We start from the raw sequence: 17,639 nt of genomic DNA on the forward strand, positions 1-17,639 counted from the left end.
AAAAATCCAACTAATATCCGATCTCAATCCCAAGTTTCATGCTTGGATCTTTTAAATCTCCTGTGTTAGCCTTGTTCTTGCATGGGCTTTGTCAGACATGGGCCACAGCATCGGAAGTATTCTAGGGCTATAAATGGGTTGGATTGATCTGTGACCCAATCCAATCTAATCCGCATAGATCTGACTTGAATCGTTTTAAAGGATCCATGGAGCTGGATTAGATTCTAATATTGGATTCATTTCATTTTGTGGATCGGGTTTATATTTACTAAATTCTGATTCGATCCGATTTGTGGAGATTTTTGAGTCGATTTGAATTTTAAGATAAATAATTCGAGTCGACCTGACTTGACTCGAATTCAGTATGGTTTGCATTTCAAGATAATTCTGTATATTTTTTTTAATTAATATTAATCTAACTTCTTGGTACCAAAAAAAGAAGTCATTTTTCTTTGATCTACATTTGCCTGTTTTACAGCTAGAGTCTTTATTGGATTACCTGGGCTCTTTCACCGTAACAGTTGAAGTTTTGTTTTCAGGAAAACACCTTTATAATTTTGAGTCTATTTTCATATATGATAGATTCTTTGATTGCATTTTTTTTTCTTGTTAATTGGCTTCCACTATGTCTCGCTTGCCTGTATTATCTTGCTCTTTGGAATGTTGCTTTTGATGGGGAAACCTTATTGAAGGCTTCTCTTTGGAGGGAATCGGCTTCCAATCTTTAGATAAAATCCTTTTGCCTTTATTACTTGTTGATCAAATGTATTTGCATATTTCTCAAATGATACTTCTCAATTATTATCAAGCATGAAAAGGAAGCAACCAACTTAAAAATAGCCTCTATAATCCTAGTGTTTACATTGTAAAGATTTATGGCATTGAATTATTCAGTTTGACATTCTTGAGGGGATTATGGTATGAAAGGGCTTATAAGTGATCTGGAAGTACTTCCTTATTTTTTCACCTTCGTATAAAAAGAAAAGCAGAAAGTTCATCTTCTTGAAAATTGAAAGAAAAGCAACCATTTTGAGTCGGACAAGATTCTCTAAAGCCATTCAAGATCTAACTTCAGGCCTACGGTTACTAAGACAGCAGAGATCATGCAATTCCTCATGCACAACCAAGAAGAAGCTCCATCTCATCATTTTGTTAATTTACAGGAACACTATCTAAATAACGCAACAAGAATCGTAGAGTTTGGGCATAAAAAATATAATATTTTTTTTCAGGTATTCACTTTCCATTAAATTTCAGGATCTTGGTTGTGTTTTTGATAGTACAATAGCCTCTATTAGATTGTTAATATTGCTGCTTGTTTTTATTGAGATCAGAAGATGGGCGACTAGGTCTTGCATGGTGGTGTTGGAGTAACCTGCAAAACTAGTCCAAACTGGAGGTTTTCATTCTGGTGAGGATTCTTCGACGCTCAAGTCAAATTTCAGAAAACAAAGGGAGCAGCAATGAGTTCTCTGAGAGAGATTACTTACTTGGATCCTAAGGGCTTTTGTCATTAATAGAAGATGTGGTTGGATAACCATGGGAACGTGCAGTTTTGGGATTATTAGGTTGTTGGACGTGCTATTAATGGGCGAGATATTTTAGCCTTTATTTGCTCCTGCGAACTTATCTACTCCCATGAGATCATGGGGAGTTAGTTATGTCCGAGCTTATCCACAAGATGAATAGCTGCTGCACGTGCTAGAGAACCGGCTAGCTGAGGCAACGGAGAGAGCTCACATGCCAGATAGGCCGCACAATTAATTGGATAAAAATGGGTCTGCTCCACATACCTCAGCTCGGTGTTTGGATCGGCAACCGTGAAGATAGCTTAGTGATCTGAGGCATCAATGATAGCACAATAGATTCAAGATATTCACGACACTACCGTAACGCTCCCCCTACTCCCGAGTCTGAGAATCAGGTGAAAGGAGTATTTCAAAAATTGTATCTTGGATCTAGGGATACGCATTTTGGTGGCATAATCTAAAGATTGTCCTTCCTCTATTTGTTGCTGTTCGTTTTTGTTAAGATTGAAAGATGAGCGATTGGGCCTTACGCGGTGGTGTTGGAGTGACCTGCAAAACAAGTCTAAACTAAAAATTTTCACTCCGATGAAGATCCTTCGACGTTCAAGTCAGATTTCAGAGAACAAAAAAAGCAGCAACGGATTCTCTGAGAGGAACTACTTACTTGGGTCTTCGGGGCTTTTGTCATTTATAGATGATGTAGTTGGATAACTGTGAGAACGTGCAGTTCTAGGGTTATTGGGTTGTTGAACGTGCTGTTAATGGACGAGATATTCTAGCCTTTATTTGCTCCTGCAAATTTATCTGCTCCCACGAGATCATGGGGAGTTAGTTACATCTGAGCTTATCCACAGGATGGACAGCTGCTGCACGCACTAGGAAATCGACTGACCAAGGCAATGGAGGGAGCTCACATGCCAGATAGGCCGCAAAACTGACTGGATAAAAATAGGTTTGCTCCACATACCTCAGCTCGATGTTTGGATCGGCAATTGCGAAGATAGCTCAGTGATCTGAGGCATTAATAAGTAGCACAACAAATCCGAAGTATTCTGTAACACTTAATATTAATGACAAAGATAGACCGTAATCATTTGAGAAAGCATTGGGGTTGGAGGGTGGGACTTCTTTGCTGTAGATTCTAAATCATTCAAGGTAACTCTATGTTAACCGGTGATTTGATCCGAACCCGACCCTAATCTGAACCGAACCTACATTTCATTGATTGAGGTTGGGCTATACATGGATCTAATTTAAATGATCTATTGGGTCAAAAAATTTGATCATGGACTCGATCCGATCTTCTAATAGGATGGATCTAAATTTAATATTAAGATCCGATCAAAAAACTGGATTGGATCGGGATCAATCATGATCCGATCCGATCCGACCCATTTGCACCCATAGAGTTTTCTAATATAGCAAGCAAGGAGAGGAAATGACCCGAACTGCCGTGGTAGTAGTTAAAGTGATTACTCTTGATTGTAACTCATTATCGAGAACCATGAATGAGAACATATTTCCCTAAGTTAATAGTTTTAAGGAAATGCTGTGAATTCTATAGATGTTATCAAGAAGTATATAAAGCCTATAGACACACAATGGCATCAGTGCATGATAAATATCGATTGTATCCAGGTATGCAATTAAGACCCGCAACCAATAGATATGATGATGCCAGTGCACAGAAATAAAGCAGGCTGATGACCCTCCAATTAGGTACCTTCTCAATAGCCGATGCCTGTGGCTGTGGGCATGCCGAATGACATGCAGCATTTAGTTCTTGGCGCTGTCCGACATTTAGAGAGAAGGGGCTGACTCAGGATCCCCAACTCTGTTAATTTCTTTTCCCTTTTTGGTGCCCCCACTGCAGCAGCCAAAAATGGCATCCAACAATGCATGAGGAGGCCAAAGAAACTCGGTCTATCGAGCAGCCAGCCTGATGTACACGGTGTTCCTACCACCATTCAGTCATTGCATACAAATTCAAAGAAACTGGAACTTTGTGCAACTCAGACGTAAACGGTAGCTTGATAGAGAGACTAAATGCAGAAATCATACACTTATAACTATTCCTTCCATGCTCATTGTTTGCCGTATGGTAATCACCTGACCTAATGGCCAGTGCAGTACTGCTACTTTAAATAAAATGATTAAATCCATCGAGCAGCAAGACATCCACTTCTAACCTTCGGAGAAGCCATCTCATCATATCTCAACTTGCCAAGAAACCTCTGAAGCTGCTTCTTGGAACCACCAGTGAAGCTGATTTGTATGCTCTGGAGAACTCTTGCATTTTGAAACATGAAGATCACCAACTACACCAAATGCATGCGATTCAGTTCAAGCCCACGAATGGAAGCAGTCCTCGTTCTATGTTTAACGCAGCGGAAGGCCTCCTGCTTCTGCCAGAAATCAAATCTTCTGCAGACTTGAGTCCAGTAATCTATGGTCAGCTACCTAAAACATGCATCCTCGGTTCCAAACTAGAGTTTCCAGATCGAGAAATGGCCCTAGCTGGCACTATCATATTATTTCTGGCAATGTATACCAACATGCATTTTGAAAAAATATTATTTAGAGGTCTGGTACATTACCTGCTTTTCTTGCTATCCTTGATTTACCAGTTTGCTTTCAAGCCGGTGAATGTTTAATTAAACATGTTGATTCCTACGTTATGGACTTGTTTGGTTCACAAGAAGAATTTTTCTTCTTAGAAATATTATTTTCGAAAAGTTATTTTTTGAGAATATGATTTTGATATATTTTAAGAAGTGACTTATTAAGAGTGGTTTATGTTTCATTAAGCATCCATTTTCGTAAAAAAATTATATAAAATACCTATTATACTTTTAATAGATACAAGACCATAATTTTTGCACCCAAATATTCTATAAATATTAATATTATATTTATATTAATATAATATAATATAACATTAGATTATAATAATTTAATAATATATAAGTATTAAATATATTAGTATTATATTAATATAATACTAATATATGTAAAAATATTATATTAATATAAATATTATAATATTTATAATAATATAAATATATCACTGTTTGATATTTCATCTTAACCCTACATTGGTATTTTGTAGCATTTCAATTATGAATTTTAAAAAATTATTATTGAAAAAAAATAACTATCAATTTCCATCCTATGAAAAGTCCTAAAACTCACATACCCCATGTATTTTTATTTTTCATAAAATGTAGAAAGTATATTCCCATAGAAAGAATTTTTTTTATTTTTTTTATCTTAAAAACTTTAACCAAATAAGTGGACTCTCCTTCAATTCTCAGAAATCACTTCTCCCTCTAATACCCATGAATTGGATGAGTCCTATATTTCTCCTAGCAAGAGAGCCACCCTCTCTTTCTACTGATGTATGTGACTAAGTAGAGAGCCCCTCTTCGATGGTCAGCCTACTTCGATCGACTGTCAAATCTGATAAAAAAAATTTAAAATAAGAAAAAAAAAGAACGAGACTTAGAAGGAATGAAACAACGAGATTTTTTTTTGATAGATTAATTACATTTCTTGTGCTACATCAGTGTATATATAGCTTAAATTTTAATTTAAAATATCAAATAAATAAAATAAGATAACGACCAACTCTATCAAGATAATATTCTTATTTTTATCTATCTATAACTACCCAACTTAAATTTCTAATTCAAAATTAAATTTTTAGTTCAAATTAAGTTTATCTTATCAACATCTCTCATTAAACTTAATTCTCTTCCATGAATAACTTTAAGTGGATCCTTCAATTTGTAAAATACTTCAAAGTTGAGGGGCTTTATGAAAATTTCTATAATTTGGTCTTCAGGCTTGATGTACTCCAATTCTATCTTCTTTGTCTTGACTTGGTTTCGAATAAAATGAAAACGTACATCAATGTGCTTGCTTCGTTCATGGTAGATTGGATTCTTGCTAATGCAATCATCAATTTATCAATTTGTTGTCAATATAGATTCTGGTAACATCATCTTGTGGTTGTTGTATTGCTTTCAAAAGATTTCATAGCCATATACGTGGCATACACATGAAGAGGCCATAATATATTTAGCTTCACATGTTGAAAGTACCACTATCGGTTATTTTTTCGAAACCCATGCAAATGCAGTATCACCCAAACAAAATATGAATCTGATTGCGCTTTTTTAATCTTTTAGATCTCCACCCCAATCACTATCTGAGTAGCTAATTAAATAAAAATCGTTAGAAACCGAATAGAAAAATCTGTGTTGAGAGTACCTTTAATGTAGTGCATAATTCGCTTTGCAGCCTTTAAATGTATTGACTTTGGATCCTCTATGAAGTGACTAATTAGCTCGACACTATATAAAATATCCGGCCTTGTGCATGTCAAGTATCTCAAGCTCCTAACAAGAATGTTGAAATATGTCGGATCGACTGCCGCTCCATCGTCGTGTTTTGATAATTTAGTCCTATATTCAATTGGTGTGCAAATCAGCTTGCAATCCTCCATCTTGAATCTTTTCAGTATCTCCTTTGCATAGGCTTCATGAGACATAAAAATAACCTCCTATTCTTTGCATGACTTCAATCTCAAGGAAGTATGATATAAGACCATTGTCCATGATCTTGAACTCTTGAATCATGGCTTGTTTGAATTCTTTGAACATCATCGGATTGTTATCTGTAAAAATCAAATCATCTACATATAAAAAGATTAGTAAAATATCCTCTCCATTGGATTTCATGTAGAGGGTGCTTTCATATGGGCACTGGATGCAACTATTTTTCTTAAAGTGTGCATCAATTCTTGCATTCCATGCCCTTGATGCTTGCTTTAGATCATACAATATTCTTGTTTAATTTGTAAACCTTTGATTCATGCCCCTTTATCACATAACCTATCGGTTGCTCCATATAAACCTCCTCATCAATATAGCTATTCAGAAAAGATGATTTTATGTCCATTTGAGAAACTGGTCATTTATATTATGCTACAATAGATAAAATCGAATAGTCTCCATATGAATAACAGGAATAAATACCTCATCGTAGTCAATTTTAGCCTTCTGTTTATATTCTTTAGCTACCAATCTAGCTTTATATCTCTTCACTATACTTTTTACATTTTTTTCACTTTATATACCCACTTTACTTTGATGACTTTTCTTATCTAAGAAGAGCGGTCAACTCCCATGTGCAATTTTTCTTGATAGCTTTCATCTCTTCATCCATGGCATGCTTTTGTTATTTACTTTTTATGGTATTTTCAAAATTAACAGATTTACAATCTGCAAAGAGGCAAACAAGGTGTATTTCATCTGTTACCTCATATAGTTTTTTGTGGTGCTTTTAGACTCTCATCTGATAATAAATTCGATGAAGTGGATGATGATGGTGTTGGTAAAGGTATTGATGTTGATGGCGGTGTAGTAGCGAATGAAGATTTTTTAACTTCAAGCTGGGTAGGCTCATCTCCCAAGATTTGGCCAATCTTGTTATGTCAACTCCATTCACCTTCCTCATTGAACTCCACATCTCTATTAATTACAATTTTTGAGTTGTTAAGATCAAATATCTTATAGGCTTTGGATTTAGTACTGTACCAGATAAAGGTGAGCTTTGAGCTTTTGTCATCTAGCTTGATTCTCCTCTACTCTGGAATATACGCATAAGCTACACATCCAAAAACCTTCATGTGTAAGATGTTCGGCTTCCTTTCTATCCATGCTTCTTATAGGGTTTTATTCTCTAAGCTTATTGTAGGATATCTATTCAAGATAAAGACAACACAAGCTACTACCTCGACCCAAAACTTCAACAAATTTTTGCTTTTAATCATGCTTTGCATCATATTGAGAATAGTGTGATTCTTTCTCTCCGCTATACCATTTTGTTGGGATGAGTAAGGCGCAGTCAGTTGATGCTGAATCCTATTCTCTTCGCAAAATGCTTCAAATAAATTGGAGGTGAAGTCGCCGCCTCGATTTGAACGAACGACTTTGATGGAATAGCTGCTCTCATTTCCAACAATCACTTGAACATATTAAAAACTTCTACTTTCTCTTTCAAAAAATATACCCAGATTTTTTTTGTATAGTAATCAATAAAAGTCAGAAAATATTGATACTTATCAAATGATGTGGAGATAATGGATCCGCATACATCTATGTGAATGAGTCCAAGTGGCTTTTTTGCTCTATATCTCACCTCATGTGAAAAACATCAGATGGTCGATATGAGGCAAGCCGTAGACTATCTGCTTGTTTGATAACATATCGAGATTACCAAAGTTGAGATGTCCGAGTCTCAAGTACCACAACCATGAGGCATCTTTTACATAGACTTTCAAGCACTTGGCTATATTATTCTTGATATCGAGGATGAATATCCTATTTTTTGACATCTCTACTTAGGCAATCAAGTTATTAGCATTATTTCTCAAATAAAGCTTCTTATTTTTCATCTGGATATCATAATCTTTTCAAGAAATTGTCCCAAACTTAAAATATTACTCTTCATATCTGAAACATAATACACATCAAATAAATTGATAATTATTATGTTGGAGGCAGATCAAAATTTTATCTTTTTCTTTCACCGAAATCTTCAAAGAATCTTCAAAAGAGACTTGTCCTTCTACCGATTTATCTAACTCTGCAAACATATTTTTGTGACCGCACATGTGATTAGTTGTCCCGCTATCCAAATACCAACTTTTCTATCTGCTGGCTTCATCTCTTTTATAAGCTAACAATAATGAAAGATCATTTTCTATTTTCTTAACATAATTAACTGTTTCTTCAACTTGGTTATTTTTATTATAAAAATACTCAGAGGAATAATGTCCATATTTTTTGCAAGTGTAACATTGAACCTTAGATTTACACCTCTGACCTTTTGCATCTGATCTCCTATGTCCATTATTTTGATTTGCTTTATCTCTACCTCATCCTCCTCTTCCATGGCCATGGCCATGCTCATAGCCTCTACCATGGCCTCGAACTCTACTATGGCCCTGATCGCTTGGGTTTCCATCATCTTTTGAGCTTTCCTATGCTTCTTTTAATGAGATCTTCATTTGAAGAGCATGTTCCACTGCTTCCTGTTTCTTCTTGTTGATGCGATGCTCGTGGGCTTACAATGATCTCATAAGCTCATCCACTGATATCTTCTCTAAATTTTTTGATTCTTTAATGGTTGCAACAGCATAATCAAATTTATCATCTAACAACCATAAAATTCTCCTCGCAGCATTTGAAGATGAATTTTTTTCACCTGTCAACACCTTTGAAGGTCTTCTAAAGAATCTCCCATGCTTCCTTAGAGGTTGTTGTGGTGAAGATCTTCTTGAAATTAGCTTCATCTACACCTTGATAGATAAAGAAGAGCACGTTCTTGTCCTTCCTCCTCGAATCTTGCAGGAGATTGTGTTGCCCCACCTACAGCATCGAATCATCTTGAGACTCAACATAGCCTCTTTCGACCACCTCAGGCATTCCTGTAATCCAAGTAGAGCTTTTATTTGAATACTCTAATTTTTGTAATTCTCCTTCATGAGGCATGGTACTTGAAGTTGCATGCCATTCATCATCTTGATTTGGCTCTGATACCAAATTGATAAAAAAAATCTTAAAATAAGGAGAAAGAAAGAAAAAAGAACGAGACTTGGAATGAATGAAACAACGAGATTACTTTCTTTCGATGGATTGATTACATTTTCTACGATACATTGTATATATAGCCTTAAAATTTAATTTAAAATATCAAATAGATAAAACAGAATAACAACCAACTCTATTAAGATAATATCTTTATCTCTATTTATCCATAACTATCTAACTTGAATTTTTAATTCAAAATTAAATTTCTAATTCAAATTAAGTTTATCTTATCAATAGAATCAACCTTCCTCTCTCTCTCTCTTCTCCTTTCTATATGAGGTTGGCTCTTTGCATGATGTGATTGTCGGTCCCTCCTTGCTGCTCCATCCTCTTCTTTATCTATCTTCATTTTTATGGTATGATTGTCGGCATTTTTTTCATGGATCTGGCCCTTTTGATGCTCTCCTCCGTCCTTTTCATGTTTGTTGGCCCCTCTTCTCCTTCCTTGCTTTTTCTTTCTCTCTTTTTGTGAATGCCCTTCCTCGATCAACCTCTCCTCTTTACTGGCCTTCGGGACCAAGCCCGTCACTTCTTTCCTTCTCCCTTTATCTTTCTTTCTCCATGGCACATATACTTTCCCCTAATTCAAACTTTCCTTATCCTTTCTTTGTATTATCTCCCCGCAACTCTCGATGCATGTAGGATCACCAATGGTAAGACATTGTGCTCTATCATAGCTCCATAATGCTGTCTCTCTTAGTATTTTTCTATAATTTTATCCTGATGAGTTATTCTTTAGCAAAAACTTCTGGCGTCAAGGAGGATTACTATCTGAAATTTGAAATTTAAATTTCAAAATTTGAATGGTGTTTAACGTTGGATGGAGAATGTTTTAAATTTGAATTTTTAAGTTTAAGAAAGAACTATATTGTAACCTCGAAAATTATTCTCTACAGCTTTTAGCAAATCTCTAGATTTGCTATTAACTTTTATAAGAGTTCTATCTCTTTTATTGGCTTGTCCCTCCTACAGAAATGGAATATGTTGCTTGGATCAACTATGCGGCTATCTCTCTACCCATCAAATATCTTGTTCCCCATGGGTGGCAATAAAGTTTCGAAAGCGGAGTGGATGGTACTTCTTCAAAGAGTCCAATTGAGATTGGCATCTTGGAAATCCAAGCTTCTCTCTTTTATAGGACATCTCACCTTGGCAAACTATGTCCTTACCTCTCTATCCTTATACTACATGTCTCTTTTCAAATTGCCAGTCTGGGTATCAAAAAAGATTGACTGCTATTGGCGATTCTTCATTTGGAGTGGCAACTCATCAGCCAATTATAGAATCCCTCACAAGATAAATTGGAAAACTGTATGATTACAAAAAGGAGGACTTGGTGTTAAAGATATTGACCAGCTGAACACTTCCCTCCTTGCCAAATAGGAGTAATAATTTCCATGATCTTGGTCTTTGAAGACGGCAAATATTCTTTGCATATAATAGGAAATTATGGCTTTCTAGCAGTTGGAAACTGTCTAGGAGATGTTCTAGCATATGGAGAGATATTATTCATGCCCTTCTCGCCTTCTAGAATCAAATTCGACATACGATTAGCAATGAAAAAAATATCCTATTTTGAAAAGACATTTGGGTTTGTGATGTATCTCTTCGATATCTTTTGTCTAGTTTATTCCTCAGCTGCCAAAGGAAGAAAGGTATAGTGGCTGACTTCCTCGACTGGAGATCAAGAAGATGGAAAATGAGGTCGCCCAGGAGCCCCAATGCCAACTTAAGGTATGAATTTTCTCAACTTCGAACTTTGTTAAATACCTTTACCTTGACTCAGGAGGTGGATAAAATCGAGTAGAATGCCGAATCAAATGGGACTTTCACTACATTTTTCATATATCAATTCCTCAATTCTATGGGAGTCAAGTGAGTTTTGCTTTTGCTCTTTGAGAGTTCTACACGCCCCTGAAGATTAAATGTTTCATATGGTTGTGCTGGAGAAATAGGCTTAATACTAGGAAAGTTCTTAATAAGAAGCTTGGTTAAAATCTTAGAGGTTGTGTTATTTGTAATCAGGCGCTTGAATTATTGGATCACCTCTTCTCAAACTACATCCTCTTCTCCACAATTTGAAAAAAAAATCTATTTAACCTTAGGTGTTTTGCATCCTCTCTCATCTTGCATATTCTTATTTCTTGATTGGATTCATCAAAACTTCTACAAAAGATCTCCTTGCATCATCCTTACACTCCTATTTGTTATGGCGTGATTTTGCAAGAAGGGGCAAAATGCTAGGTTGTTTCTCAAAAAGGAGTCCTCTGCTTGAATCGGTAATGATCATTGCCATCAGCTACTTTAGAGATTGGTCCGTGCTTTATAAGTCTTTTTTTCTAGGCAAATTAATTTGAAAAAATTTGGCGGAAGATTAGACATTTAATAGTTTAGTGATCGAATCCTTCTTTTTGGTTTTCTCTTTGCTTTACTCCCTTATTTTTTTATCTTGTCCTACGTTGCTGAATTTTAGTTATCTTCAACCTCTGAATACAGCTTCGTTTTTGTTCTTCTGTCAACTATTGTAACCTTGCTCCTATTATTATTATTTTTTGTTTAATAAATAAAGGTTGGATGGCTGTATCCTATCTCCCGTATGGTCAAAAATTTTTTTAATTTTATAATCTATGTTAGATGAAAGGATGGGGATTTTCAATTTTTTATATTATTTTCTCTTACTATACCTTTCTTTATCTTAATAAAGTACAATTCATCAAAATAGACTCCTACGATGTCTTCAAATTATTTTTCATTCCTAAATAGCTTTATATCAATACCTCCTAGGCAGAAAGAGACATCCATATAATTAGCTCCTCGATGACTTTTTCCTTTTATTTTAAATAGATGTGATTATATTCTTGAAAACTTAACAAGGTCAAGGAGTCATGGACAAATTATGATTTAGGTGGAATTTCGAACCGTTCAAGAATGTGCATATATATATTGCGGTCTCAGAAATAGAACGTACATTTTGCTTTATGTTTATAAAAGAGAGACAAGCAGCTAGGTTCCTACACTGTAGAGACAAGTTGACAATCTCCTTTTGAGTTTATAAAAGAGATCCAAGAAGCTAGCTGGTTTCCTAAACTATAGAGACAAGTTGACAATCGGAGATAATAGAGAAATAACCGGTTGCAATTTGCACGATTACAGCATGCATGCATGATCCAAGTTGCTGTCCTGGTCACTTTTAAACCTACTCAAGTTGCTTTGCCAATATTTTACCCGCCATGGCCAAGTACTTAATTAGCTTGATCGATTCAAAGCACAAAGCAAGAAGATGACTAAATTTGTTTTTGAGGAATTATTCCATATTCACATTCGGAACAAAAATTTAAAAAAAAAAAATGAAATAACAATAAATCGATTCACTGTCCACAATGCCTACTAATTATCCTAGGCAAATCGATCGCTCATATTACATCATACTCCCCATCTTCCTCTCTTCAAGACCCATCTTCCTCATCGCTGCTGGACTCAGACCTGGAATTATCCGAAAAGAAATGGGCTGGCAAGTTGGGGAACCTCGCTGTTGCTCTCCTCCCCCTCTCCGGCGACGCTGCCGCAGCACCCGGCGGCGGCGGCAGCTTCTTCTTCTGCTGATTCCTAGCAATATCCACACAGGCCCGATCCACCATCCCTAAGAAATCCCTAACTATTGTAAACAGCTGAAGTGGATGAGCTCCTTTATCCTTGGAGGCCCCTGGTTGGTAGTACTCCGTAGTTCTCTTAACCAGCTCCATTACCCGAACCTGCTCCCCTCTCAATACCTCAAGCTCCTCCTCGGCCGCCTCCACGAATCCCCTCATCTCCCTCAAGAACCCACCACTGCTGCAGCTCTCCAGGAACCGCCGGATCTCTTTCACACGCGCTTCAAGCGAGGAGCATGTGGCTACGAGCGCGTCGTAGTCGATCCCCGCCGCGTTCTTCACATCCGCAAACTCCACACTGAGCCCCCCAACAATGGGCAGCCCGAGCTTCATGTACTCTTTTTCCCTCTCTTCCCTCCCACCGGGGTGGCTCGTGGACTCGCCGTCGTCAGTCTTGTCCATGCTGCTGCCGGATCGCCGGAGGCTGTAATTGCGGTTGACCGCGCAGCGCTTGCCTTCCGACCTGACGACCTCCTGCACGACGAAATGGAGCAGCGTCGTGGTCCCGTCGGTGCTCTTCACGTCGGACAGCTTGCAGAGGGCCTTGAGGTTGAAAGCCTGGGCGTTGCCCCGTGCAGTCCCGGCATTCATGCGGTTCCCGGCCTTCAGGACGGCCTCCAGCAGCTTCAAGAAGAGTCCACGCTTCTTGAGCTCCTTGCAGGCCAGCTCGAGAGTCAGGAGGGACTCCTTGACGTGGGCCACCTCCGGGCCGTAGTTGGACCTGAAGAGCATGGCATCGAGGCGGGCGAAAGGGGAAGGGACGGCGCGCAGGAGGTGGAAGAGGAAGGACTCGGCGTCCGCAAGCTTGGAAGGGTTGCCGGAGAAGTCCCGGATCATGTCCTCCTCTTCCTTGGTGGGGGCGAGCCGGGAGAGCTTCTCGAGGGTGTCGGCGCTCAGGCCTCGGCCCTCGAGAAGGGCGTCGAGGATGTCTTGACGGCTGAGGGCCAGGGAGCGGAGGACGATGGCAATGTTCTGGGACCTGCGGGAGTCGAGCAGGCAGATCTGAGCGGCGGTGCCGGCCAAGGAGGTCGGGGAGGGGAAGGGTTTGGAGGGGTTATTGGTTTCTCTCGGGGATTTACGGTTGGCGAGGGTGCCGAAGAGGGCTTCCATGATGCCTTCATCAACCCTGTAGCACACGAGCATTGCAAAAAGGCGTTAGCGCTAATAATGGGATGATGAAAGATTCTCTAATATCAAACCAATGAAGTAATTTCAGCAAAGCAAATAAGAGTATGTGAGTGGGACCAAGGTTTCCAGGAGAAAGCAATGGCTTAATTTCAGGCATAAAGGATGCCAAGATTCTGCTCAGAACGGATGGCTTTTATTGGACCGATCGTTAAATGTTCGTTCTGAAGAGAGAGGTACTTGCTGCTCACGTAACAGCACAGCAGTTAAAAAGCATGGTGATAGCGAGCGAGGATTTTATTTGAGAGAGACTGTGACAATGGTTCGGTCAATCTAAAATTAACTTTAAAACCGAGATTTAGCTTGTGGTGATATTGACACTAAGGTTCAGGTTAAAATCAAGCTACAACTGAGATAGAAGTCAACTTGAATTAGGTTGAACCTGTGCACCAACTATTGAACAAACAATTAATAAAGACACGATCTCAATTGCTAAAATTCAGCGGGCTACGTACCATATCTTGGAAGGGGTCCATCAGAAGAGACTGGAGAGCTTAGTTTGACATAGTACAATATTGGAATCTTTGAAAATGATATGTAACAAGTGACATTTTGAGTTTAAATATCAACAATAACCGCAGGAGAAATGAATTATAGGTGGATTCCCTCCCATCAAACCGAAGCCTTAAATACCGGGATATGACTCGGTGATACCCGACCCACGGGAGCAGGTGTAAAATTGTTAAATGACAGGCAAAAGATAGAATAAGTTAAAGGACAAAATTGAATATGTCTACCAGAAATTGAATAGGAGAGGTTTATAGGTTAGGTTACAAACATCAAAAATCGAGTTCATCTACCCCCAAAAAAAATAAAAAATAAAAATAAAAAATAAATCAAGTGAGATGTTAGGAACTCAGAATGATCAAATCAGTTAGTTCGTATGTCCAACTCGGCTGAGCTCCGAATTTGGACCTCTTCTACGAAAACCAAAGGCCGGCCTACCAGCACTGTCCTATCTTAGCTGCTTAAATGGCCGCTCCGAGTTTCCAAAATTAAAAATAACCTGGGTTTCAGAATGCTATTTATTATTATTATTTTTTAATTCTACCATCCCATTCTTTCCGCGCGTCGTGGTACGGCGGTGAATTAATCTATCGCGCAATTCTCTTGTGAATTGTGACAAACTTATCTAAAAGCTATGCAAAAGCAGTGACAACTTGAGGCAATGTCCAGCTTACCTAAATGAACCGCCGCTGATCTTGTCCCAGACCATTGAATGTTCGGCGTTGCTCGGGTTCACCTTATCCCAGTGCAATGGTTTCAGCTTCTTGGGCCCGCCGTCCGACGCCTGTGCCGGTGCAGCTGGCGGCCTGACGGATGAACTGGCGGCCCCGCTGCTGCCACGGGGTGGCGGCGGTGGAGCTGGCGCCCTTGGCGGCGGAGGCGGCGCATTTGCCTTCATTACCGGCGGCGGGGGTGGTGGTGGTGGAGCCGGTGCCTTGGGCAGCGCAGGCGACGCATTGGTCTTCATTATTGGCGGTGGTGGTAATGGTGGTGGTGCCGGTGCACTGGGCAGCGCAGAAGACGCATTTGCCTTCATCCCCGGCGGTGGGGGCAGCACCGGTCCGAGAGGAAAAGGTGGAGGCCGTGGCGGCGATGGGGTTGAGATATCGGGCGGCGGCGAAGGCGGACTAGGTGAACGGACAGGCCTCGCACGTGCCGCCACCGAATCGACGGCGACCACGGACAGCGTCGAGGACGAGCTCTGACTCGAAATTCTCTGCTCATGGAAGATCCGTGAGGAGGAATTGACGGAGCCAGGTGGAAGAAACGGGGCCTCTTGGATTCTACGGTCGTTTCTTGGGCGCGGACCGGGGTTGTCTTCTTCTTGTCGGCCCGATGGTTCCAGCGCGTAGTTACAGTGGCGGCACCTCTTCTGGCCCTCTTTATTGAATTCCCTCCAATAGATAGCGTCGAGGCCATTCTCGTCCACGATCACGCCCTTGAGCGCCAGATTCGCCCTCGAGCGCTGCCGGTCTGCGTGAAAGCTTTTACCGGAGTCGATGACGTCCCCCTCGCGGCGCCGCTTGGCAGAGAACCGGAGGAAGGCGAAGAAAAGGAGCCCGGAGACGGCGAAGCTACTGGCTGCGGTGGCAACGACAGCAGTGGTTACTTTGTTGTCTTGGCTCCTCGGGGGAGGCGCGATTGATGGTTGGGACTTGGGAGGCTGTGGCAATGGCGGAGGTGGTGGGGGTGGTGGAGGTGGTGGAGGTACCAAATTGGGGAAGGCCGGCGAAGGGAGAGAGGGGAAGAATGTTTCAATATTCCTATTTGAAGGAGGAGGAGGAGGAGGAGGAGGCGAGTTGGATTGGAGAAGACGTCTCTGTGGAGACGCTGATGCCGCTGTAGAGCTTAGAAAAGAAGAAGAGAAGAGGAGGAGGGAGAGAGGAAGCCAAGCCCCAAGAATCGCAGCCATGAAAAAGGAACTAAAGACGGCCGGAGGATTTCTTCGATAAGGGAGAGAAGGGACGATCTAGTCGGTGATGTGTGCTTATTTGTTTTAGGTGAGGGTGGAGGTTGAGTGTCTCGTTCTCTTACTCGCTTTGGTTGACGGGTTCAACGACTGGAGTGGTTGCTTCGACGCGGGTGGTGGGTCGGGTTTATCCCACTTCCTGGCTGGGTCCTTTGTTCAAAAGACCAAATAATCCTCGTTCCAAGCCCGGTATTTGAGTAGAGTTGGGTAATGCGGCAATAACTGAAGAAGACGGTAGTGTTGCAACGAGGAGGATCGGCTCTGGCGGTTTACTCCGTCCAACCCTCCGACTTAGTACTCAACAACCCTCGATAAACCATTATATAAACCAAACACAGCTATATAATGGTAATGCTAAAAGGATGTTAACTATGACAGACTTAATATATGATAAAAGAAAGGCTAAACTAACATTGAATAATACAAGTTAACACTAATCCTGGGTTCTCTCGCTTTTCTTCTATTTTCATAAGATCAGTGTGATGGACAGAAATTAACATCAAGGCTGGCAAAGCACCTAACTAGACATATTAGTCCTAGATGTTCTATATTCTTTTGCTTTCATGTTAATTCACCAAGTAATTTTACAGGTGGCATCGTAACAATGAGAGGTCAAAAGACACCATGTTATATGGCACAATGAAATTGATGCAGCGTGCTGAGATTGATGAAATTAGAGCTGATCATAAGTTGGGCTTGGGCAATTAGAGCTGATCAGCTCTAGATGCAATCGACAGTGGGGATGTAATATAAATCACCAGCCCCCAACTACCTCATAGCACATTGCAGAGGAGATATTATTAATATCATTAGGTTGGATGCCACAGAAATTTTATAGTATAGCACCACGCTTGCATGGGCATGATAAAGTTTCTACTAAGAGAAAGGGAGAAAGGCACCATCATAAAGTCAACTAAACCCATTGTTTCCCTCGGAGCCGCTGACTTTATCTTCTGTTACTTTTCTATTCTACATGTAAAAGCCGGGACTCGTTAAAAGCGTCTGTCGTTTAGGTGCAAGCCATTAGATAAAAAAGCATAGAATGCTTCACCTTTCCTCTTGTGGGAGCCTCCATGACACAAACATTTCGAGGCTGTTATCCCACGCTTTGCATGTTGAACTCTTCAAATATTCAGATTTG

General features: G+C 39.8%; 1 protein-coding gene across 1 annotated transcript; it reads right to left on the minus strand.

Moving 5' to 3' along the window:
- Positions 1 to 12,468: 12,468 nt before the first annotated feature.
- On the minus strand, positions 12,469 to 16,519 carry LOC105039114 (formin-like protein 16). Its single transcript, XM_010915119.4, has 2 exons — positions 15,204 to 16,519; positions 12,469 to 13,963 (listed from the first exon to the last, which is right to left on the minus strand). The coding sequence occupies exons 1-2, from the start codon at positions 16,439 to 16,441 to the stop codon at positions 12,634 to 12,636; spliced, it is 2,568 nt and encodes an 855-aa protein (XP_010913421.1). The 5' UTR covers positions 16,442 to 16,519; the 3' UTR covers positions 12,469 to 12,633.
- Between the last annotated feature and the right edge of the window lie 1,120 nt (positions 16,520 to 17,639).

Source organism: Elaeis guineensis, chromosome 1 (assembly GCF_000442705.2).
Source record: "Elaeis guineensis isolate ETL-2024a chromosome 1, EG11, whole genome shotgun sequence".
Taxonomy (NCBI): Eukaryota; Viridiplantae; Streptophyta; class Magnoliopsida; order Arecales; family Arecaceae; genus Elaeis; species Elaeis guineensis.